At 36.1% G+C, this 25,970-nt stretch overlaps 1 protein-coding gene across 1 annotated transcript; it reads left to right on the top strand.

Annotated features, from left to right (window-relative positions):
* Positions 1-316: 316 nt before the first annotated feature.
* DTHD1 (death domain containing 1) lies at positions 317-12,870 on the top strand (the record flags this gene model as incomplete). Its single annotated transcript, XM_009585987.1, is given in 12 exon segments — positions 317-593; positions 4,262-5,069; positions 5,564-5,894; positions 6,574-6,753; positions 7,622-7,866; positions 9,978-10,142; positions 10,711-11,000; positions 12,291-12,535; positions 12,632-12,677; positions 12,680-12,711; positions 12,714-12,744; positions 12,747-12,870. Coding segments are annotated over 12 exon segments (2,774 nt in total), but the record flags the coding sequence as incomplete, so codon positions are not given.
* Between the last annotated feature and the right edge of the window lie 13,100 nt (positions 12,871-25,970).

Raw genomic sequence — 25,970 nt, 5'->3', positions numbered from 1 at the left:
TCCTTGAAATTTAAGTCAGCTGAGTTACATAACCTCCCTTAAAGGTGCATGGTGTACATTGACATCTCTTGGCAATCCTTGCCCATAGTTGCAGGAGAGCCACTCCTTTGTGTCACCTAGTAACTTTTTAATAGTCAACATCAACTCAAAGTTTCTGAGCTGGAGTTTGATTTGTCAGTGTGTGTGGAATACAGTACTTTTTTAAACGCTGCTTAGGCTACAAACACTAAACAGTGTAGTAGTCTGAACCAAGGACAACATCTTGTGGAAGTGTTTGAGCCAAAAAAAAATTGTAGTAGTATATTCTGAACGTAAAATGGAAATGGCTGAAGGTAAGATTAGACCTACAGGCAAATCAAGCCAACTCCTGGAAAAAATCTGGCACCTAAACTTGCTAGCAAGAGATGTGCTTCTGAAAAGTGACCAGGATAATGAAGGTATAGTGGACTATGTGGTTAGACTGATCTCTCTAACAAAAGAGCTGAGCAGATCTCTCAGCCAGCAGCTGGAGAACGTTACGGAAAGTATTCAAGACACCTGCCACTTGCTGAGTGCTCTCCATGACAAACACAAGGAATTGACTGCAAGTCCAGGCAAGTATGGAGGGACTTACCTGTAAAAAGAATGGACTGGGTATATTGGATGCTAAGTTCTGCCATGTGGTGATGCTGGGGGACCTTACTTTTCATTTGTTAGTATTTCAGTATTTGGTCATTCATTAGACCAAATGAATTCATATTTCAACAGTTGTGTCACAGTATTTTCGAGTCTATTACATGAGATTCAATGTAAGACTTGTAATTCTCATTATGTGAGGGGAAAAAAAAAAATTAAATAAACAGAATTGTTTCAAAGTTTTATGTATATTATACTTCGGTGGGTTTATCTTGGCCAGACACCAGATACCCACCCAGTAACTTACTTGCCCTCCTCAACAGGACAGCGAGAAAATAAGATTGAAAAGCTCGTGGGTCAACATAAAGACAGGGAAATCACTTACCGTCATGGGCAAAAGGGACTCCACTTAGGGAAAAAAATTAATTTAATTTATTGCCAATTGAAATAGATTTGGATAGTGAGAAACAAAGGCAAAAAATTAAAACAACACCTTTCCCCCACCCCTCCTTTTTTCCAGGCTCAACTTCACTCCTTCATTCCCGATTCCTCTACCTCCTCCTCGTCCGGAGGAGCGCAGGGGGATGGGGAATGGGGGTGGCAGTCAGTCCATAACAGTTCCCCTCTGCCACTCCTTCCTCCTCATACTCTTCCCTGCTCCAGCATGGGTCCTTCCCATGGCCCACAGTTCCTGCCAGGAAAACCTGGACTCTCCATGGGCTGCGGTTCCTTCAGGGAATACCTACCTGCTCCGGCGTGGGGTCCTCCATGGGCTACAGAGTGGATATCTGCTCCAGCCTGGTCTCCTGTGGTCTGGAAGGGAATCTCCCTGCTCCACGCCTGGAGCACCTCCCCTTCCTTCTTCTCCGACCTTGCTGTTCACAGAACTGTTTCTCACACTTTTCACTCCTCGCTGTTCTCTGGTGTGGCTGCCCTTTCTTAAATGTGTTTTCACAGAGGCAGCACCAGCTTCGCTGGCAGGCTCAGCTCAGTCCTGCAGTGGGTCCGTTGTGGAACCGGCTGGAACCGGCTGTGTCCGGCACAGGGCAGCCCGGCCCCTCCTCACAGAGGCCGCCCTGCAGCCCCCCGCTGCCAGCACCTCACCAAGTAAACCCAATATATATAGTCCTCTACAAGTAACAACATAGTTAAAAAGATGACAATAAAAATAAGACTGGCTTTTGCCATCTTAGCGCACAGGTAAACAGGAATTTAATTTCTTGCGTTTATAATAACTATGTGGATATAATGATGGTGTTATTTATTGTGAGGACCAAATCCAGATTTTATTGCTGAAAAAATGTAGGATCATTTTGTGACGAATGAAACAAACTCTCTTTCCTCAGGAACAACCTCTTAACAAACATTCATCGAAGTAGAAAAGAAAACTAACATTTCTGCGTTCAATAATGGTCTAACAGGATGATGCGTAACAGAGAAGAGAGAGACTCCAGGCAGAAATCTTTAGCTATGTCCACGCTTATGAGTCTTCGTTCTACAGGTTTACAAAGTGTCCGCAATAGTAAAAGAACATTTTTGGAAAAAAAGGAACTGCTTCCAGGCTCCAAGATCAAGCTAACTTTGCCTTGTTGGCCTCATGGCGTTTGTGATTTTTTTTTTTTTTAGATTTCTAAGAATTCAGTATCGTTCTCCTTCCAAAAAGCTACTTTCTCTCATCTGACACTTTCCCATGAAACAGTCAGCAAAAAGGTTTGAAGACAGTTGCATATAACTGCCACTGTATTCTAAAGCCGTGTTATCAAACGTCAAAAAAGCACAGAAAGCAAAGTGTTAGAAAAGTGATGGTGGCGGAGGGTAGCACAAAAGAAGGCTTATTTCGAGGTTAACCTTATAACAGAATGCAAAAAGTGTCTTTTCATGCGACACAGTTGGGTAGTGTAAAGTTAGAAGGCTGTGTCTTTGCTTGGCTTTAAGAACTGCAGTGTTAGAAAAGTCACATTCACAGCGTAGGAAAATGCCATTGTTTCGAATGAACCTGTTATCTTCAAATTTGATTTTCAGGAAGTTTAAAGAGCTGTACGATTTGTTTTGGGTTTTTTGGTTTTATTTAGAGAATGCAAAATTCAGGGAGGAAACAGGTCAATTTTGGCAATTTTGCCAAAGCTTGAACTTTGCCTTACAGCAAGGCTGGGAAGTGGTCTTTTACAACCTCTTATGCAAACGAAGCTATGTTATTTCCAATCCTTTTGTTTTATTTCTCAGCCCTGTTAAACTATTTAGAAGTTCTTCTTCACCATTGTAAAAGTGCCCCTGGAAAAACAGCAGTACCTTAGAACAAACTTATTTATTTCTTTGAACTACCAGTGGAAAAAAAAGTATTAAAAATGTGTTTGCTTCTTTTTTCTTTTTTTTTTTTTTTTCCAAATATAGTCAAAATCCAATAACAAGTCATTTGGGAACTGAGAAAGTACTGCAAAGGAATAATTTTTAGACTGAGTTCAACAAGAAAAAAACGTTATTCTGAACAGTACTCTTTGTAGGTTTAAATTAATCAGATGCAAATAGAGATGAAAGTGAAAGGCCTATCTAGCTCGTATAACATCACACATTGATGTGTGATGATATTCTTACTCAATAAAATTATTTTCCAAGTTGAAAAACTTGAGATATTTATTTACCTTATACGACGTTCTTGAAAAAAGTGAATGTAAGCCAGTGGTTTCCCGTAAATCTTGTATCACCCCTTTCTATTGTCCTTCCTTTGTGTGTCTCTGTCCATTTTAAGTGGAGAGCACACCATACTGTGTTTCATTCTGTACAATTTTCTTATTTGTATTGACTTTCACTGGATTTAACCTGCAAAACAAAGCTTTCCAGGATCTCATGCAGCAAATAGAAATAAGTAAGAAATTTTCTGAGAGGTTTGCAATATACCTAACTAATGAAATCTGTAAGGATTTCTAAGAAAAGGTGCAAGATAAGAAAAATGAATAGGTTAAAGATAAAATCTTACATGAATGGCACATAGTCATTGTGTGCTTTTTGTGCATCCTCCTTCACCAAGTGTTTTTAGTTATATGCAAGAGCAACCTCCACCATTCCTATAACTGGATGCTACAAACTGCTGAACTTCAGTGTTGTATATGTGATGGTGTTTTTGTGTTATCCTCTATTCTTCATAGCAAAAATTCAAAGCTGCTAAGCATGTTTAATATTAAGCCCATGTATAACAGCTCTGTCAGAGACCCATGCGTTAGAATCTTGCAGGATTCAATTTCAGGAAATATATATAATTAATGTTTAGTTTTAAAGCTATTCCCAAATTGATTTGACTATTATTTACCAATTCCATGCTTTAGACAGATTGATTGTCATTAAGAATTTAGCTAGTGTCTGATCATTAGAAAGGTGTTCATTAGAGTTGCCACAGTAGTACTTTGACAAATACACAGTTAGTTGTACTTGGACAAGTACACAAACGTACTTGTCCGTATTCAATTCTTCAGAAATTCACTCAAATTGAATAGCAATAAATGCAAAAATATTAAACGGAAGCCATTGTGCTTCACGTATTGAATGGCACTATGGAATTAGGTGGAATTCATTAGGTATGCGTGTAAGAGTTTTCACATTTTTGGCTAGCTTTCCTAGCAAAATTCAATTTGTTGCCTGTTTTTTTCCTCAGACTACAATGGAATTATAGATTGTCTGCAGAAAGTGAAGGATTGTTTGATAAATACAGTCTCACACCTTCAAGAGGCAGAAAATAAACTTTATGCTGCTAACTGCAGACAAGATGATGATTCTCAGATCCAGACTGCTCAAAATGCTTCTAGAGAAACAGATGTTTCTTGTTCTGAAGGAGAAGCAACAGACTCTGTGCATGCATCTTCTAGTCCCAGTCAGCAATCCGAAAGAACTCCTTCCCTGAAGATGGAAAGTCAGAATGTCAATCAAATCCAGCCAAATGAAACTAAAACTGTGGAAAAAGATGTTGCATCATTAGCTGAAAATGTATCTGCTCGAGAACAGGACGTTAGCAGAGAACCTCCAATGAAAAAGGAAGATAGTGAACGCAGACTACTAATGAACTTTGTTACAGAGAAAAAAGATTGCAATGGAAAGGATAAACCTCATGGAGGTAGCTTTGTTCCTGAAAACTCTCCAGAACTGGCTTTTCAAGATGCTTTTACGAGCAGTGAGGAAGGCATTCTATCTGGGACATTGAAAGACATTTATGACAGAACTGTCACAAATCTTTTTGAACAGGAAAAAAAGGCAGTAGTCAAAGAATCTTCAAAAGGGGTAGAAAATGAAGAATATAGGCTGACAGAGCAAATGGAAGACAGTAAAATGGAAACAAATAATGAGATTTGTAGGAATGACCTAATTACCTTCACATCTTCAGCACAAACATGTGATCTTACTGCTGTGAGTCCTTCTATGAATGATTCAGACGAAGTACAAAAACCTAGGCACTGGATGAACAAAGAGTAAGCACGTATTCTTGTTTTTAGGAAGAGATGTGCATAAGTATTGCTTATTAGCACACATGTAAACATTTGTGGGCCCAGAAACTCAATATGCATGTATTGAACAGGTGCTGGTCATGCACATAATAGCAGTTTACAACTTAAGCATGCTCAGTGAAGATCTTCCATTTGGTCTAAAGTATACTGTAACTTTCTATTTGATTGCATAGATTTTTTTTTATGCCAGAGAGGAACTGAGTCACAGCCAGTAAAGTCAATAATTCCCAAATTGTTGGAAATCAGTAGGAAAGGAGCCCAATTAGTCAGTTTTATGATAATTTGTAAGCTGTTCTGAAACAAGCTAAACATAAAAATTTTCATGATTTTCCCATCTGTTCATATATTTTTATGAATGATCTGCTTAGCACATCAGTATAGTAAAGTATTTAATTAAAAATACAAGACACCACCCCACCCAAAATACAAAGAATCATATTTTATATTCTTTTCTCCAGATTTCTAGTGGAAGAGAGTGGTAAGAATGAACATGAAGTAGCTTGTTTTATTAAAGCCCCTGCGACTGCTCTGGAGAATCTGAAGTGTAAGATAGTCAATGACACTAGTTCCTTGGTGGTGGATGATTCTGAGGAGCTGGTCAGCAATGTCATCCGTATTGAATGCTCTGATTATGAGAAAACAATCCCTTTCCCTATCAACATTGCAATCCCATTTACTTCATGCTTCAGAGGAAATTATCGGGAGATTATGGTGAAGGTGACTGATGTGAACTTTCAATCAAACTACTTAACTCCTATTTCTTTGGAGGGATACCAGAGAAACCATAAGGTTGGTAACCTCTCATCTAAACATCGTAAAAACATAGTTCCAGGTTCCCAGTTAAGCCTCTGTGGAGTTATACAAGTAAAGTTGTCATTATTAAGCCGTATTGCCCACTACGTGGGGTTAAATTGAACTTTTCTTCCTACTTTCTCAAGAACTAATTCTATTTGAAACCTAGTATTTAACAAGGTCCTTTTTTTCATTCGTAATATTAAGGCAAGTGCTTGATCTCACAATACTAATGATTAAGTAATGGTTCATGATTTTTGTAAATAAGTGTAATATGTTGCATTATTTGATGAAAGTAAAAACTTAAGGGGAATTATTTTGCATTCAGATCACAGGGAGGTAACATGATTCTGTGTGTATGAGTCCAAACTCCATCTCAGAGAAACACAGGATGGTTCTTTTTTTTATCTGCAGAAGAATTGCATTGGGCCAGATTCATCGCCCAGTTTACAAGCTTATTTCATTTCACCCCAGTCATACACTGGAATATTAATGACATCACATGATGACTAGAGATCACCAGATAACTGGGCATCCAGGTGGCGATAATATTCGATTTATTTTCATTTCACACCTTGCTCTATAAATAACGTTGCCTTCTCAAAATGCTAATCTGCTGCAGAATACAGCTTCCTTTCCCTCCAATGTACTCTAACCCCAGATTCTCTTTATGCAGGAAACCTTTGCGGAAGTGAAAATTTATCAGCTGGGTGTTTTTTCTGTGTTGTCATGCTTAAAGAAAGAAATGTTTACTGTTCCAAAGGTAGGACTCTCACAAAAGCTGAGCGTGGATTCTAGAATCTCTTTCTATTACCCTCCAGAAACATTCAGTTCTCCAGCACCCATGCAGTTAAAGGTGAGCTTGAAATACGCAATACTTGTTCCATAAGTGTTATCTGATCAGTTCTGAAGCAAAGATGCCAATAATGTTAAAGGGCAACCTGTTCCATTATTAGAAAAAGTGAAAAGTTGTTGCAGCTCCACATCCTGTATAGACACCAAATGGTTTCCTGTCACCTTTGTTAAAGCCACACAATATTGTCAGTAGTCAACATGATATCTCTAGCTAAAAAGAAGAACCATCTAACTTTGTTTGATATACTTCAGAAAATATAGTTGTTTTCAACAATGACATAAGCATCAACTGCAAACTTCAACTGCTTGGCCCAGTGTTTAAGTTAACGGAAAAATTTTTCTCGCCTGACCTTCATCATTTGTACCAGGCAGCGCAATAGAAGGTTTTGTCACCTCTTAGTCTTAGGCTGAGAATAATCTCAAAATTTTCTTCAGTTATAATATGTTTCTCCCTTCCCCCATAAAAATGTTGATTCTGAGCTACAGAGAAGCTAAAATTAACAGTGAAGAAAATACAGATTTGAAAAATCTTAGAAAATTATCCGACTCTGAGGGAACTCAGGAGTTTCAAAACTTGAACTCAAAGCAGGAACAAAACAATCAAAATACTTTAGTCAGTAAAGGTTCCAGTTTTTGATGACTTTCAAGCACTTGGTTGTGCACTGTATAAAGTGCTGATATGTTGATAGGGTTGTTCCTGGGTTATAGAGAGGAGCCTAAAGCTTCTGTGATAGTCCAAATTCCAAAAGATAATCAATTCCAAAAGATAAATCCAATTCCAAAAGATAAATCAATTTGTAAAAAAACAGGCATGTAAGAGAAGATTTATTAATTTGCAAATTAATTATACAATTGCTTTCTGTATTTAGGTTCGGCCAATTGAACCATCATTGGTTTCCACATTGAAAGCAAGACACGATATGTACCACTCAGTGATATCTACTAGTGCACTGGTTTATGTCCAGCATCCTTCAGCCCAACCATTTAACAGCTCAGTCACTGTTACTCTACCCTGTCCTCCAAACCCAGAAAAAAAAAGGCAAGGAGATGAGACAGAATGTGCAAGAGCCATTAGTGCTACAATAAAGAGGGTTGCTACGGCATACCATCCTCGGTAAGGACAACTTCACTACAAATTCAGCATTTTCAAAACATCAAAATGAATTAATTTTAACAGTTGCTGATTAATAATTTTTTGTATTATAAATGTGTTAGTTCCTTAATACAGTCTGCTATACTTAGAAATGTTGTTAGAAACACTGGAGCAAATCCACACAATTCTCATGCTATAGCTTGACCAGGAAAATTCATATAGTATTTGGTGTATAATCTTTAAATATGCTGACCACTATATTTCTAGCAGGAGTCAGGATGAAAAATGCATGGGTTTTTGTTCAGCCATTTTCACCAAAGCCAAACATTGAACACAGAGAATAACCACCTCTCAAAGCTGCTGTGATCATTATTTTACCAGTCGGTGGTTTGGCTATCCTGGCCTTTGAATTTTCTGGTCTATACTTCTACACATTCCAAAGGCTACCTGAGTCAAGATTTATGACCCAATGGTTTGGAGTAGGTCAGTTTTGCGGTAACTGCCGCACTAGGTAAAGGCCCAGATTTTTCAAAAGCACTCACTACAAAATTTCTAAAACTTGGACCTTTTGGAATGTCTTAAAAAAGCATTAAAACATGGGGACTCCTAAAAAAATCTCTAAATTTCAGTTGTTAACAGGCAATTCAATAAAATTTATCCATCATGCACATGAAGATACGGATAAAACTTTTTTGGTGGAAAAAAAGGCCAAAGGTGACCTCATCTATTTTGACAGTCAGCAAAATAAACGGTGTCTTTACCGTCTCATGCAGGAAAAAAACCAATCTGAACTTACCATTTGATTTTTGTCCTTCCAGTTCTGCTACCATGGGCAACTCCACGTTCAGAAGTGCTTACTGGGATTTCTTGTAGAGACTAGCTTGGGACAAGAGTCAGTTTTGAAGTACTTCCACTTTAGGTCATTAAAGAGTTAGCTTATTCCTACTGTGCTGAACATAATCTTTTTCAAAATTCATCTACATGCCAAGATTATGATTGTCTTGAAAATAAGCAAGATACAGATGGAGAAGGCAGACAACATTCTAGCTTTCCATTTCTGAAAAACTTCTCAGATCATGTTTTAAAGAGCTCCACACACACACCGGTCTCTTAGACTAGACATCCATCTTTATCACAAACTTCAGATTTGGGAAGGGTGCCCATGTCAGTTTATAGGAGATTCAAATTTCATTTCCTGTATCAGAAACATTTAATTGTGTGGCAGTACCCTCATGGCATCTGTCTGTTCTTAATACCAGTCTAAATGGCACTTTAGATTCTCAGTCAAAGCACATCCACAAAAAGACCATGGCTTGATTGCTCATTTCTATACAAATTCCTTAGAAAATGATGCCAACATTTTCCTGTATTTGCACATAGGCTGAGGCTGTATGCTTGAGAAATGCTTAGGCTGTCCTGTCGGGAGTATTTTCTTTTTTGGATTGTACATAGGGTGTGCATTTGAAGTGAACGGGTTATTCACATCCAGTTTTTAAAAATTGATAAGGAGAGGTGTGTGAGAGAGAGTTATGGGCTTCTGTAAAAAAACCCCTCATGTTTCATTCATTAGAATAAATTAGCCAGAGCACGTCATGTCACAGTTGCTTGATTCTGACTGTGATATCAAAGTAATCACCTGATTTGAAGAGAAGCTACTTTTATTTTCTCTGTTGAAAGAGATAATGGATAGCAGTCGTCTTATTTTCTAATTTCCTTTGTGGTTATTGAGTAATATTTGCTTCTGGAAGAAAAGGTGGGTTGTTTTTTTCTTCTTCCCAGATATCTACTTCTAGAGAATCTAAATCTTGATGAATGACTCAAAAACAATCCATAATAATTACTGTGCATGATATTAAACAATAAATTAAACTAGATTCATTTAGATAGAAACCTTCCTTTTTCCTTTTTTTTCCTCTTTCTGGAGAATTGGGAAAAAAAAAAAAATCTCTTAACAACTATGTCACTTACATACTCTGGAGTATAGTTCCAGATGTGTTTTTCCTATCTTGCTGAAAATCTACATGTAGTCATCAAGGACAGCAGAAGGGAATGCAGAGCTACAAATACAAGCTTACTCTTTCTGCAGGATCTATTTTTCATTATATTTTTCCTATAATTCTTTGGCTTTCCAGGGCAGTGAGTGCTTCTGTGAGAAAAAATGGGGAGAATCCCTGTGATACTTTGAAATTATTAGGTCACAGAAACAAAGAAGAGGGGTGGAAGGTGTTTGATGATGTTATTATCCAGAATGCACGGAATGGGCTTGTATCATTTGAACTAAATGAGCATTTAGAAAGGTAATGTATGAATAATTTAATAAAATTTTATTTACTAAAATATTTACTTCCAAGTATACAGATCAATGAAAATCATACACTATTAATTATTAACTTGCCAGCATCACTTTCTTCCACTTTGCAGTGTAAGATCATTTAGATTTGTTACTCATAATTACAGAAAATATAAATTTGTTTAAATATTTTTTCATCTGTAGACTGTACACAATGTAATATATACAAAACTTGAAACAGGAAATGCAGATATTAATCTTGATTTGAAAATGTGATTTAACTCTCTAACTACAAAACCGTAATATTTTTTTGGATTTCTTATTGGGAAATATTTTCTTACTTTTATCTAAAATTCGTATGTATTTGAATTCATAGATACAGAATCAATGTACTCTGCACTATAGAAACAGGCAAATTGCCACCCTTTCATATGCTGGAAACAAGAATGAAAAGGAAATAGCAAAAGGTCCATTGGAGACTGAGCCCTGTATTATTTTGCATAATAAATTGCTAACAGTTGATAAAATTATTTAAGATAGAGCTATTTATTTTCTTGCCTTTTTTTTTAATACAGCTTTGTGGTCATTCGCTTTTCGTTCCTCTTGGAAAACATGTATCTTCTCCTCTTTGCTCAGGCTCTGGAAGAAGCTGTTTGTAGCACAATGGCTAATGTGATACTGTATCGGAAAAGAGAAAACCCATATAAAATAGTAGTTTTGCTATCTGCATCCAAAGAATTGACCTGCAAACTTCAAAATCTCCATGAGGAGGGCTACTTTGGTCCCCCAGAACCTACGCAGCAGTTCCCTTTAAGAGAAGGAGAGCAGATTCATTTTAGATTTAGAGGCAATATTTTTGCTTCAGGTAAGGTAATTAATTCATGCATCTGGATGAACATTATCAATCACCAGCTATTCAGAAATACTGTATGTGAACATTAGTAGATTGTGGTTAGTCACAGCACATTTAGTTATTTCAGTGTTTTATTTCTTGTAAATTATAGGCACGTAAACTGCTGGTAAACTGCTCCAACTGAAAAATAAAATGCACTAGTTGAACAAGATCCTGAGCAACCTGCTCTTAGGTGACCCTGCTTTGAGCAGGGGGGTTGAACAAGATGATCTTCAGAGATCTCTTCCAACCTCTGCCATTCTGTGAACCTGGTCCCTCGGAAACAGCTGGTATTTTATCTTTTATTTCAAAAGGGCAGGATTCCATCAATGGCTTTTTAATATAAAGAACATTTGATAGGAATTAAACAGATTCCAAACAAAAAGAAACAGTCTGCTATTTAATCTGTGTGAATTCACTTAAAGTGAGCAAGATTAAACACTGAAATCCAGGGCAAAATGTTGCTTTTTATGAATAGCACTTTGAATTGAGATGATGAGGGAGAGCTGTTACGCGGTTTCAATTAGCAGCCTCGAAAATTCCATGCAGTGGCTACCACCATTCAGAGATTTGCTCAAAGAGAAAAGAGATAAGAAGCCTCAGAAAAGTTTTCATCCAAAATTACCTATAGTATCTTGTGTCAGTTTTGGAAAGAACATATAAATATGTATTTGTCCCTCTGAACATAAACTCTCCCATTGAAAATTCCATTTACCCTAAAGAAAGGATTATTCTTCAAAAAGATAAGTCTCCAGCCCCCAAGGAATGCCTGCTCATATATGCAAAGATAGTGTTATAGATGTATCAATTAAAATGGAATTACAAATCTTAAAAATGCACCTACCTCTATACCTCCATTCATTTTGTTGTTACGGATGGACAGATATCCATCCTGAGTAACCAGAAAGCATATACTTCTAATTCCATTCACAACACCGTACTATTTTTATTTCTCTCTGTGTTCTGTAGTTTATCCCTTTCTGTGTTCCTTATTTTCAACTTGTAGCACAGCCTTCACCACTTATCCCTTATGCCAACAATTCAGGGGCTAAGACAGCTAACTATGAAGACATTTCAACTACCGAAGCAGGCTGGCAGGAATGTTTGAACCTCAAATATTCAATATAAAGTAATAATCATGATAAAGAACAACCCAATGTTATGTGATTAGCTCTATTTGACTCATCCTAATGAGTTATTTTAGATGCCACACATCTGAATACAGTGTAGAAAAATTTTTTTTTTTTTTTGTATGGACTGCAGGGAATGGAAAAGATTTTGGAAAAGTCTACAGGCTGATTTTTCATTCACAAAGAAAACCCAGGCTGGAGCTCCAAATTAAAGAAGTGGATGAATTTGGTAACCACAGTTCACCTCATTACAAAGGAACAGCAGTGTTTTATAAAATTACCAGAGAGATGATAACCAAGAAATGGGAACAATCCTTGCCATATGGTGAATATCAACACCAGTCTCCACTGTGTAAATTATCACTAACGTTACCAAAGGTGGGTTTCTCATTTGATAATGTTAGAGATCTTTCCCTTTTTCCTTACTACATATTTATGAGGCAAAAGGATCTTGGTACGATTTTTGCTTTACAGATACACACTGGAGTCACTGATGGAGCAGTTCTGATCCATCAGCAATGTACAAACACCCTCAGAATTTCTCTTAGCAGGTGGGAGGGACTCTCACCCAAGCACAGGCATGGAAAAAAATGTTTAGCAGAAGTTTTTCACCCATTTGCTCTCCCCAAATGGTGTGGCCGTGAGAAATTATTACTTAAGTTTCAGTTATATACTTCTTGTATCCTTGCCTTGGGAGTGCAGAATTGCAAATTGTAGGAGCATTAAATGGTTCATGTAACCTATCTTTCTCCTATGACCTGATTCTCCTATTATGCCTGGTAAGTCTCTGCAATACAGCCATGTGGGCAATTATCTCAATCTCTGGTGAAAGCTATCATTACATGAATTAATCTTTAATATTCCTGCAATGAAATCTCATTGTAATCTTTTCAAGGAGCCTAGGTATCAGCACCCTATATTGTACAAAATGCTGCTGCTAGACCACTGCTATTAAATTTGCATACATTTTAATGTCAAAATATGTACAGTAACACTTGGTCTAAATCTCTGGTGACAAGCAGTAGCATCTCTCTCTTTTTAATTTCATTAACTTCACTCTTCCTTAAGCTATCACCTGCAAATACATCTTTTATTTCATAAGCATACCTCTTGATTTCTCTCTCATCTTCATTCTCCCAAGTAAAAATTAAGAACAATTAACTGCAGATTTTAAGAGGAGGTCTCTTTTAGTGACAAACTCCATATAAAATGTAAGTTTTCTTTTGAGAATCATATGCTTTCAAGCACTTTGCTTTTCCACAGAGCTAGCATTCCATGTGCAGTATTCACAAAGAGGCAAATACAAACTCTTGATGTCCAGTGGGATGATTAAAAAAAAAAAAAAAAAAAAATCTGTGGAACACCCTGGGTATCAGTTAGTTTTCTTCCATCCACCTGCCTAGCTTCCATCTTGTTGTTCCACTTTATTTAATCTTACTGCGTTAGAAGAACAACATTTAAAGGATTGAACTGCATTTGTGTTAAACCACAAAGGTAATTATCAAATGTCTTAGATTTGGGTTGGCAGATATGGTCTACTGCTATACGTATTAGTCCTTAAATGTTCTATTGGGACTTTTCAAAACAAGTATTTCTGACTACCCCTTTTCTCCTACTAAATTTAAGGTCACGTTTCCTCTTTCCCGGTGTGGTTGAGATCTTGAAGTCTGGTCAGTCTGTATAAGTGTGTGAGAATATATAATACGTATAACATATATATGTGGGTACACAGTAGCACCCAGGCAGACTATCATTTAAATGGAAATAAATGGAGGAACTGTGTAACATGATCATTGCTGGGAAATTAGAAATTAGAAATTAAGTCAAAGCTCAGGAATGGTGATAGCCTTTGGGAATATTTTCTCTACATCTATTTTTTGAGTACTGGCTCTGCTTTCAACTGAATCGGTTCAAGCACAGAGTACCCAAGTTTGATGCACAAAAAGTATGCTTAGAGAGACAGAGTTATTATATCACCTCAGAAAATCAGTGTTGCAAATAACAAAAATTTTTCTTTTGCTTCTGGTAAATATATTTTAAGAGGTGCATTTCAAAGAAGTCAGAATCTTCATTAAATGCAAATATTAGGCCAAGAAAAGTGATCAAAATGCTTGAAAACATTTGCATATTGATAACTTTTTCATTACGTGATTTGTATTTTCTGTCTTACACAGAATGAAATACCTCACTCTAGAATGAAGAATAGCATCAAAATAACATGTTCACTTATGTTACAAGTCATCTTAGTACACAAAATGTTATACTTTGCTATAGTTGGTGAACCCTCCTACTTTTTATCTTCCATCCATCCGGTGTAATAATTTAAGATTGATAATGCTTAAAGTCAGGTTTTTTAATAGAGAAGAAATATTCCTTAATAATTTAGCTAGTTCAGTTATCATCTTTTTGAAGAATTATAAAACATCAATGAAGCTGATTATTTTACTTTAGTGAATAATTAATAAATTAAATACAACATACCTTACTATTGGTATATAAATACACAAGGCAAGCGAGAATTTCACCCACACCACTATCTAGTGGTACCTAACATTTATTACCACAAAGTTATAATGTTTTTCACTCTTTTGCTCTTCATACCTTCTTCCAGCCATGTAAATCTTGAATTCCATACTAAACAAACTCACAGACATTTTAAGAACAAAAAATACTGTCTTTTGGCTTGTTTGCTGGCTGAAAGATAGGAAAAAAAGAGTAGGAAAAAGCGGTTGGTTTTCTCAATGGAAGATGATTCCTAGTGAAGTCCCACACAGATCCATGCTAACATATTCATCAGAAAATTTTGAATAATTAAGTGAAAAGTCTGATGACAGTACAAAATATTCAGAGTACTAAAGCTGTCTGTGAAGAATCACAGAATATAATGATACTGAGCGACTAGAAAATAAACTAGATCATTTAGATGCCAATAAGTGTTTTTCTGGGGTGGAAGTACATATCTAATTTTATACTGATACTTTTATACTAAATTACCTATTATGACTCAAAAAAGGAATCTTTGGTCATTTTGCTCTCTGAAAACTTCTAGAGCATTCAGCAACAAATGAAAAGGTAAGCGGAATGTTCCAAATTATTAGAGGACAAAAATGAAAACAAGATTATGCCATGTATCTATGAGGCATCCACATCATGACTGCACTCTGCAGTCCTGGTCATAGAGTTCAGAAAGAGGATTTGGAAGACGAGGACAGAAAGAAGGTGATCAGAAACATAGAGTGGTTCCAGGTAGAGAGACAATACATTGATGATAACACTTCAGGCAGTTTCGATAGAAGTTGAAAAGTTGTGTATACTTATGGAGGAACTGAAAAAGGAATGATTATTCGCCTTTCGCAGGATATAAGTACAATGATATTGGTAAGTCACAGATGTAACCAATAATATAAAAGAAAATACTTTTTACATACAAAAGTAATCAAAAGGTGAACTCATTTTCACCGGATATTTGCAGCAGTTAAAAATGTGTTTGAGCTAGAAAAGGAATTCACTGAAGAGAGACAGAACCCTATATTAAACATAATGATCCAGATGCAGTTAAATGCCAGAACAATGAAAATGAAATTCTAATTACTTACCATATCCTATTATGTGTTCTAAAATTATTAACAGTGATGAAAACACTGACAGTAAAAATTAACATAGGAACTTTATTCTGTTTTTACTATCCATGGTCTGATCAACAAATTTTAATCAGATATGTCTTCACATTTAGGTGGGCTTTCTAATGAATAAAAGAAATAGAAGGAAGTAGTTAAAATTGGATGAGAAAACACAGTTATGGAGAAATTTAATGCACTAATTATACAAACAACTACACCAACCATCTGCCAAATGCAACTGCTATTTACCACTTAATTAACATACAAGTCTTGTGTTAATGTTCATATAATATGAACCGAGACTGGCACTGTCCATAATTAGTCATATGCTGATGCTATTAATATATATTGCCAAAGCACCTGGAATTATCTGACCATATTCATGTGTGTAGACATACACTCAAGCAACGATCCTTCAATTTTGCTGATTTCTATCACATGTATGCTACTACAGTACAGCAATTAAGCTGCCACAAATCTCACAAGCATATTCAAATATAATGCTCAGTGTTCATATCTGGCCTATTGATAATGCTGTGTTGTTTACAGCTCACACTAACACAGCTGCTTACAGAATTCCAGTTGTAATTCACAGTAAGGCTCTTATGTCTTAAATGTGAATTAGTTGACTCTAAGTAGTAGCATTGTTGATGGACTTCTCACTTGCTCCCAGTATGCTGGGGGAGCCTTTCATGGTTTGGGAATAAAATCCCTGAAATAGCAGTAAATGCAGGGCAGGAACAGCAAAAACTATTTACATTTCTACTACTTTTTTGAGTTAATAAATATCTTAAGTTTAGTTTAAACATGTCAATTGATTAGTTTTAATACACATGAGATCACAAATACTCAGTGTTGCCAGTAACAATAGAAATTTTCTCAGCAAAATGAAATGAAGTTTTGGCCTGATTTTGATTGTGACAAAGACAGATGGAATCTTTTTAAGGCAACCATTCTGACTACATTTTCACTCATTTCTGTAAAATTCCCACCTAAGTTTCTCTTGAATTGTGGAGAGAAGACAGTAACTATATAGATTATAAGCCGGTTTTATATGTATGTGCCCACGTTATCCACTGTCTTACAAATATATTTCTGACAGTGGTCAAAGCAGTGGTTATTTAGTTTGTATACAACCATTCACATCAGTTTTTAGTTTAAACGTGCTACACTTGTACAGAAGTAAGCTGATCTTCACTAACGATTCCTATTATGGAGCTTTCATTTCCTCAGCATTAGAAAACACTGGTTGGTCAAACCCGTTATTTTCAACATAAGTTAAATACAGTGGATTAGGTTCTGATGTAAGTATGTGTGTGCGTATCAGTAATATTTCTACTGATTTCAAAGCAGTTGTATTTATGTGAAACGGGGCTAAAGAGTTTAAAAGGTTAATTTATCCTTTTCTGTCTGTCTTGTTTGATATGCTAGTAGAGTCTGGTCATGTCTGAGAGGTCCATTTGACAGTATTCAGTATTGCTGGCTGAAATCAGAATGCTTTGCAAAAAGACATTGTTGTAATACATACAAGCATTATCAAATTACTATTCTGCTGAAGTTTTATGTCTAATGACTGTCTAACAGCAAAATAGCATGTGATCCTCTGCTTCAGAAAGGCAGTTGCTTAGCTAATTGAAGGGCCCTCCAGACTAGAAAACTGCTTTGACCGCTAAGAGTATTTTACTTACGCTGTCAACCACAACAGTGGGGCCACGTGCCAGTGCAGCTGAACCATGGGTGAATTTAGCGCTTCACCACAGATGTTTAATCTTTAAAGGCAGATTTAATGTTTTGGATCTAATGCATAGTATATTATTACACTGTTTCTAGACAATACTCATTTTCAATTCTTATCATTTTTACTACTATTTAACACTAAGCAGCATAAAGTGGTTCAGATTAAAGTCAATGCATGGGTAATTGAGTTCATCTACAATAACTTTGAAAATCTCATACAGACCTTTGAGGTGCTAAATTCTCATTAATGAAAACAAGTTTAAATATAAATGCATAGTTAAACGAAGCAAAAGAAAGCTCAGTCTTGGAAGAAAAACAATGCCCCCTTCTGGAAGAGCTTTCTATTCCCTTTATTTTGAGGGCTTTTTTTAGCCGTGTTATGCTGTCTTCACACTAGGGCATGTCCAGTGACAGAATTGCTGTAGAAGCACACAAGACGAGGCAGATTCAGATCTCAGGAGGAGTACAGCACAGGATGGTTTTGCACTGCCAAGCAGTGCATACTGTGTGCATCCTATGCACACTGAACCCCCTACCAAGATGACTGAGTACAGGCCTGGTGAAAAGTTGTTTAATTCACAGGTGAATAGGTAACAGTTATGATTATATTGACCTTTTGGATGTGTAGCTTAGTACATATGAAACACGCCAAATATTGAACAATATATAAAGTCTGTATTATAAAAGTACTTAAGATAAGCTCAGCAAGGCTCAATATGCCGAGCAGGAAAAGGAGAGTAATTTATGCAGTCAGAGTTTCATGTTCTTAATTCACAAATAGAAAAAAGAAGCTCAGTGAATTAACCTGGAGCAAGTCTCACAGGGAAAGCTGTGCATAAACAGCCATGTAATACAACTGAATGTGTGTGACAAAAGTAACATGGGCACTAAAAGAGGACAATTACAGCTTTTAACAAAAAAAGAGCTGAACTTCACTTGATACAAATTAATCTCTTATTGTGCTCCATGCTTACATAAGTGATTTCTTGTTCTATATGGAGTAGGAAACAACAGTGAAGCCCACAAGACTCTCCTCTTTCTCAGTCATAGGGAAAAAGGACAAAGTATTTTTTTCTTTCTCTCCAGTGTTCAGAGGAAGAAAGAGGAAGAACTCTGTACTTTCTAATGGAACTTGTCTTTTGAATTCTGATCATTATTAGTGATTTATAATTAAAAGTTGAACCATGTAAAATAAATAACTATAGCTACAAACTTAGTATGATTTCTAGACATAACAATAGCTACTGCATACCTAGAAACTGTTATTTTCCTTGAAACAATATGGTATGCACACAGTGGTAATAAGAACACAGAGACAGCAAGGCAAAATTAATGCAGTATTTGAAATTAGAATCCATTTCATGTACGAAGGTTCCATACAGGTTTTTTTCTATACACCCAGTTTCTATACACCAGTCATGACATAATGCTACTGATCGAACATTTATAAAATTGCATAAATTATAGACTTTTTAATAAGATGCAATAAACATCCATTTGATGTAAACAGACTTAGTTTCATTATTTTAATAGCTGTATACTGATTTTTACCTGCTGGTGGTGTTAACTGGTTTTTAATAGACACAAATCTTTTATGTAGGTAGGACCAATCTTAAATGCTGATTTACTGCAATCCACCCCCATATCCTAACGCCTCATCCCTTACTCATTTAGTCATTTCTCTTTCCTCAACACATTTGCTTTGATAGCATGAAAAGTTGATCAGCCGTCCACGAAGCACAAAAAGAATTTCTTCTGATTCATCGGGTAAGAACACATACATAAAATATCAATATCAATATAATTAATAGTTATATTTGCTATTTACTTTTTTAAATGCCAAGATTTGTTTCAGCCTTAACTGACATTTTAAAATGCCATATTCATGAACCAAAGTAGTTAATGTGTTAAAAGATATTCAAAAAAACAAGTGATCTGTTTACCAGGAAATGCAAAAGCTCTTGTGAGATAATGTTGTGACGGGGTGTTTGAGCACCATATAATTTTCTGTGTAAGGAGATTCCCTTTGTACTGGAAAGCTCCAGTATAAATTATGTATCGGTCATAAAAAATGCCCAAACCCTTTTATTTTATTGCTAGCTTTCCCTATGCAATTCCAAAAGTTATAGATCATTGCTGAATCTGCTCTTGACTAAGTTCACTTCATGTCTCAGTGCAGTTACCAAAAATTATGTCAGAAATAAGAAGTGATGATGTTTTCATTAAAGTAAAAAACAAACCATATTTAGTTGGGGAATTTACCCACTGAGCCTCCAGCTTTAGAAAGCTTTTCAAAAGAAAGGAAGATTTACATAGCAGAAGAATAATGCTCTTAATTTACTGATTTTTGCCCTTCAGAAGCCCTATGGGACAACTTGCTATATTGGCTTGCAGAAGAGCTTGCAGAAGATAATACATCATTGCTTGCTTTATGCTTACCTGTTCGGCGGAGCGTACTTCAGCTTGTTAGGCTGAAGTGCCCTGATAATTTAACACACCAGATCTATGAGCTGCTTTGCTGCTGGAAAAAGACCCTTCCAAGGTCAGCTGATAAAGAGCAGCTCCTGTCACGCTATTTGCGGAAGAGTGGCAGAAGTGATCTTTCAGAAGAACTTCGTTTTAAGTGGCAAAATAAAGTGTTCACTTGACAGAATCACTGGCAACTAACAGCCCCATTTCTCTTCTTTCTTGTTGAAAGGTGTGAATATTTCCGCGATATCTTTGGATGAACGAGTGACAAGGATACCAGTCAGGGATCAGACTGCTTATTTATTTGTTATTTTGCAACCTCTTTACTAAAGCAAAGTATAATAGCAACGTCCTTGCTTGCTAAAAGTGAACATTTCTCCTGTGGAAAAGTGAGACATTGAAAATATAGGTGTGAAGGATTATAGACTGGTCTGCACAGGTTTCTAAGGCCTTTAGTTGTTTGCACATACCATACTCAATTGAATAGAATTGTATTTCTACATACTTTAAACACTACGAATTATTCACTATACTTTATCAAAATCTTACGAATCATTCCATGATATATGGATTACTCTACATCCAGTAGTAATAGCTACCAGGTTCTTCAGAGGAAAGCATAATAGATCATTATAATGCACAGACAGAGGAAATTTCTTCTTACTTTCAGGTTTGTTAGTAATTAATCCTGACTTTTATATTCTCAGTGAATGGTTTTTATCCTTGTGAATGTCATAGCAGATTTCAGTGTTACCACATGTGAATATCTAATCTGTTTCCAGAATTTACCAGATTTGTTGCCTCACTTTTATCTATCATGTTTCAGGTTACCATTAAATTTGGAAAAAGGAGTATTTCTTCATATAAGTTTTAAAATATAGTGCTTTGAAATTTCATTCTTGTGGTTCTTGTGTTGAAGGTTCTTGTGTTGAAGGTTCTGAGTTCTTGTGTTGAAGGTACAGATAGTAAACCAGGTGTATTTGTGCCATTCCTTAGCAATGTATTTTAATCTCTAAAAACTCATTTCTTTCCAGAATGCTAAGTAAGACTAACCTAATTTTTAAAAATCAGAGCAATACCAGGGTTGGACTTTTATAATTGTGTTTCTACTGAAATAATATTCTAATTGACAGTCTTGTGTTAGTTGCTGCTATATTGCAATCCATCTCATACAACACACCACAAATTTCTCTAAAAGCTGAACTTTGGCATTTCTGTTTAAGGCTCAACATAGCTGGCAAGTGCTAGTGAATCACACAATTCTGGGAAAAAGCTGACTGCTTGGTATTTACACCTACAAATATCAATTTGTGACTACACAGGCTACATCTGTGCGGTTTCCCTACCACTCTAGCAATGTGCAATAGATGTAGCTCTTTCTTCAAGTCCACGTGTGCATAATTATTTTTTAGTTACTGTTATTCTTCTGGATTCAATGCACCAATTATTTTCCTCTTTCAATCCCCTCCCCCCCACACTTTAATAATATAATATTAATCTAAATCTAAAATTTATTAATCTAAACTTTATTAATATTTAACTATTTAGAATCTCTGTATGTCTTGCTGACAAATTTTAATTGCGATACACATTGCCAGTCTGGATATTTTATTTTCAGAGATCATATATTTGCAACATTTCCAAATCACTACTATAAATTAGAAAATTGCATTGCAAAAGAAAAGATCAATAGGAATAGTATTAATTAGTTTAATTCATCTATTCAGTAATGTCTCATCCTGTAGGATTACCAGTTTTTAATTGTAAGACAGAATATATGAAGAACATAACCCCTTCACTGTGACATAACCATCCTTTCCTTTTTTATTTTTTTCTATAAATAAAGATATTTTTAAAACGTAAACTGGCTTCTTATTAGCAGAAAACATTATCACACTTTTCGCAGTGCCCTATTTGTCATCAGATCTTTCATCTTCAGTGCCTTCTCTTTAGGAATGAATATTCTGCTGCAGGCTCAGCAGATACCGTCAGAATGTACGTATATTATGATCATGCTTCAATGTATGATGGTACTACAAATAATACTGGAAATATTGCAACAAATTGGGCTTCATTTTTCCAGCTAAATTAGTATTTGAATACAACTATCAACATTACGCCACAAGATGGCCTCTGTGTCTAAGAAAGACATAATGTCTGTATTTCACAGGCTCAAAAATATGTGAATAAAACTCTGCTGAAAACTAAAAGCCATCTGTAAAGACTTGGATACTCCGTTGCACAGTATCATTAACGTTAGTGCAAAGCAGCAAGTATTGTGGGCATTTCAGTAGCATCTATACAACGGGAACAACTGCATTCAGCCTCCTCTTCCTAGGAATTTAAGATTATTTTTTACATTAACTGAATGGTAAAATTTTATTCAATTTGCTCACGTTAGAAGCTCATTTTTATTAGTGGCAAATACTAATCAAGTAACTAAACGAACCATGTATTTTATTAAAGAGTGGGAAAAGCCTAATAAGGTAGATTTAAAAATTAACCATTTTTAATATAACAATTTAATATAACAATTCATGTTGTTCTTCTCTGAGGCAACCATTAGGCCCACTAGTTATTTTTCTCTTCTTGCAGTAACACTCACAGTCTAAAACTAGTAACTCATCTTGCTGTGGCCCAGCAAAGCTGAGCTGGCTGAGCTCCTCCGTTCCTCTCCCTCCTCATCTCTGCCACCAGTTCTGCCTTGTGCTGGGGCTTTCCCTGTTGGCTGTTCTTGGTAACCTTCATAGCTTTTGTTCCCACTTTGCTGTTATTTTAGCTCCTCAAAGAGCATGGGTAGCATTGAGCACACACCTTCTCAGCTCACAAAAACACTTTAACAGAAAAGCATATTTAAAATGCAAATTTTAACAAAAATTTATATAAACAAGACATGCAAAGCAAACATGCTTATGCCTGCCCACTTTGTTTCCTTTGCTCTACCAGACGTCCACAGGAGCACCCTCCTTCTCTAGGTCTCCCTGACCCCAGGGACTCCTGGCAGGAGGAGGGAATATGGGGGGTTTCCTTTCATTTTAGGTCTCAATCAACAGGTTTATATACAGATACATTTTTTATTCCAATTTTTTTGTCAGAGAAGAGATTCTTCCCCCTCTAAAATTCATAGTCTGTAAACAAAACCTCCAAACAAAACAGGTTTCAGACCAAAATGTGGCCTTCTATGCAACAGAACAATGACATCAGCAGCAATTAGACCCCAAAATGTAGCTCTTTCTGGCTAAAGTAAATTAAAATCAAGCTGTAGCAGAATCCAAAGAGACCTTGTCGAAAAGGGAGGAGCAATGGAACGTCAACTGAGATAGCTCTCAATTGTTATGGAGAGATGAATATCTGACTATTCTGCTTCTTTCCAAATAGAAAATGCCAGCCACAGGCTGATATGACTGGACTATTGCTATGGAAAATCCAATTTCTTATCTAGCATCAAAGCCATCATTTGCTTTTCATTCAATCAAATATTGTCTCCTAAATGAAAGGGTTCCCTGAGTGAGATTTAGACTCACCGAACTGAAATCAAAATGTAGGAAAGAATGTGGTCTATATGGGACAAATCTGCTTTGTGCTATGTGTTTTTATTGGCTGTAAAAAATATGCAAGACTGAGAGCAAAATCTGAGCTTTATTGCTTAGAATGGGTATGTTTTCTACCCCTAAATAAAAGGTGATGCTGCATATTTCTGCTAAATGGTGAAGGCAACTGAACAGAAAATGAGCTGAGATAGGAAGCCAGTTGCTCATAAAGAAACCACCTAGACAACTATAATTTTGCTGACTGAATACAGAAGCTAATTATTTAAATACTGAACAGTTAAGGGGAAAAGAAAGGAAGGAACATTTGTATTCCTTTTGCAGAATTGTTATAGGATGGGTTGCCAACTGTATCTGAGACTGATGAAGTGCAAAGGTATAAAGCAGACTTTGCATAATCAACATTTAAAGTACAAATTCTCTTTACTTAGTGAAACAGGGCTCAATAAGCAGGATCATAAGCTGTTGAATACAACAGATGGGTTTAATTAAAAAAAAATTAAGATGGCATTTAATCAATATCCCATCCAAGCCTCTTGCAAAAATGAGTTATTTTATCCTTTCAGTAGTCCTGGGAGAAGTACAGTTTTCATAGAAATAATTATCTGTAGCAAAGTCATCTTCAAGCACGAGAGATTCAACTTAAAAGCTGTTCCCAAGTGAAGTGGAAGAGAGCTCACATGCAGAGCTGTTTGGCAAGGGAGGCTCAGTAGAGGCTCCTTCCAGCTCTTCTCAGCAACTTGTTTCAGTGAGCTGGTCTTAAGTGCAGTGAGCTAAACCCCTGAAAGGGCAGAGGCACTCAGGAACCTGGCATAAAATAGCCCAGTTGAAACCACTCCTTTATTTCCATATAATTTTCACTCTAAGACACAACAAAAAGTCCTTGAGCATCTCTGCTGCATCTCAGAAAAGTTGTCAACCGAAGAAACGCGTTATCTGCAATTCCTCTGGTTCTAAGCAGTGGAGGAGCTTGAACGTATGTCTGAATACCAGGTACCAGCCTGTTCAGAGACTCCTTCAAAGTCTCCTTTTTCATGAAGATGCTAGAATATTTTCTCTAATGACTCTACCTATCCATTAATTATTATGGATCATTATTATTAATCATTATTAATATGTCAGTAGAAACAAGGTCTTTGCATGATTCTCTGAAAATATTCTTAGGAGGTCTCCTAATAATTCCAGATAGTGTAGACATTTGGAAAGGCACAAGCACACCTATTTCAGCTGATGTGAATCATACCGTACACAATGAATGTTATGGAACTGAAAGAATTTAACAGCAAGTTTCCTTGTGAATAGACATACTTTTTTCTTCAGAAAAGAAGAATCGTTAATATGATTACTAGATAAACTCTAAAACAGAAAGTGCAACTTCAAGGTTGATTCCTCATATTGTATTTCATGTTCTCCCAGGAAACACTCAACAGTCTTTCTCAATCGTCACAGCAACATAATCTACAGGAAAAAAACCCCAAACAATTCCCAAACACCCCCCCTCCCAAATTCCCAACTCAGTTTTTGCAACAGCCTACATCATTACAAGATTCTGATAAACTGAAAAATATTGCCTTAGTACTTCTATTACTTTATTAATGTCTTATTTTAATAAAAATTCATTTATAATCTGGCAATTTGAAGAGCTCCCATTGCTAGTACAGACTGATAGGAAAACAATTTTCTCATATACTATTAGAGGTTTACAAAAGGCTTGTTATGAATTAGTAATCTACTGTAATATTGTAACAAATCATAGTAAAGCTTGCAAGAATAGAAAAGCAGAGTCCATGTTTCATCCTTTCTCCCTGAACAATGAAAGTATCATAAATACAAGAAAAATTAAAATACAATATGCAAGTGTAAGACTTGGTCATATTGTAACCCTATTCTTAGTCTTTCAAAAAAATTCATATGCTTTTGAACTCCCCGTTATATATAGAAATTCTTTATGTCACTGTGGGTATATCCCCTTGACGGAAGATTTTCCAGAGCCATGTATGGGGTCTTACATGCCTAGATCTCACTGACCTCTTCTGTCCATTGAGCACCTACCACATCATTGTTCCCATCAAGACCTTTTGTGCTGTAACTTCCCGAATTAAAAAATGGTGGTTCTTCAACTTGTTAAAATACTTTAAAATCCATACATAACCTTTATCATCATTGCACTCTATCTAGGAGTCCAATTTTGATAGTATGACTTCTAGAAATGTTATCACCCATTTTGATTTTGGCCTCTGTTCAGATTATGGCCAGAGCAGACTAATTACATATCAGAAACTGAAAGAGCTTAATAGAACTGAAAGGATTCCAGCCGGGATTATTATTATTACATGCCAGTTTTATACTGCAAGTGCCAATTTAGCCAGCAGATGTCGTTTTTGCGTCTACTAATACACTATTTCTAGTATTTTCAAACCTGAAATCCATATAAAAAGT

Source organism: Fulmarus glacialis, unplaced genomic scaffold, assembly GCF_000690835.1.
Source record: "Fulmarus glacialis isolate BGI_N327 unplaced genomic scaffold, ASM69083v1 scaffold11239, whole genome shotgun sequence".
Lineage (NCBI taxonomy): Eukaryota > Metazoa > Chordata > Aves > Procellariiformes > Procellariidae > Fulmarus > Fulmarus glacialis.
Note: the sequence above shows the minus strand (reverse complement) of the source record. Positions and strands in the feature narration are given on the sequence as shown.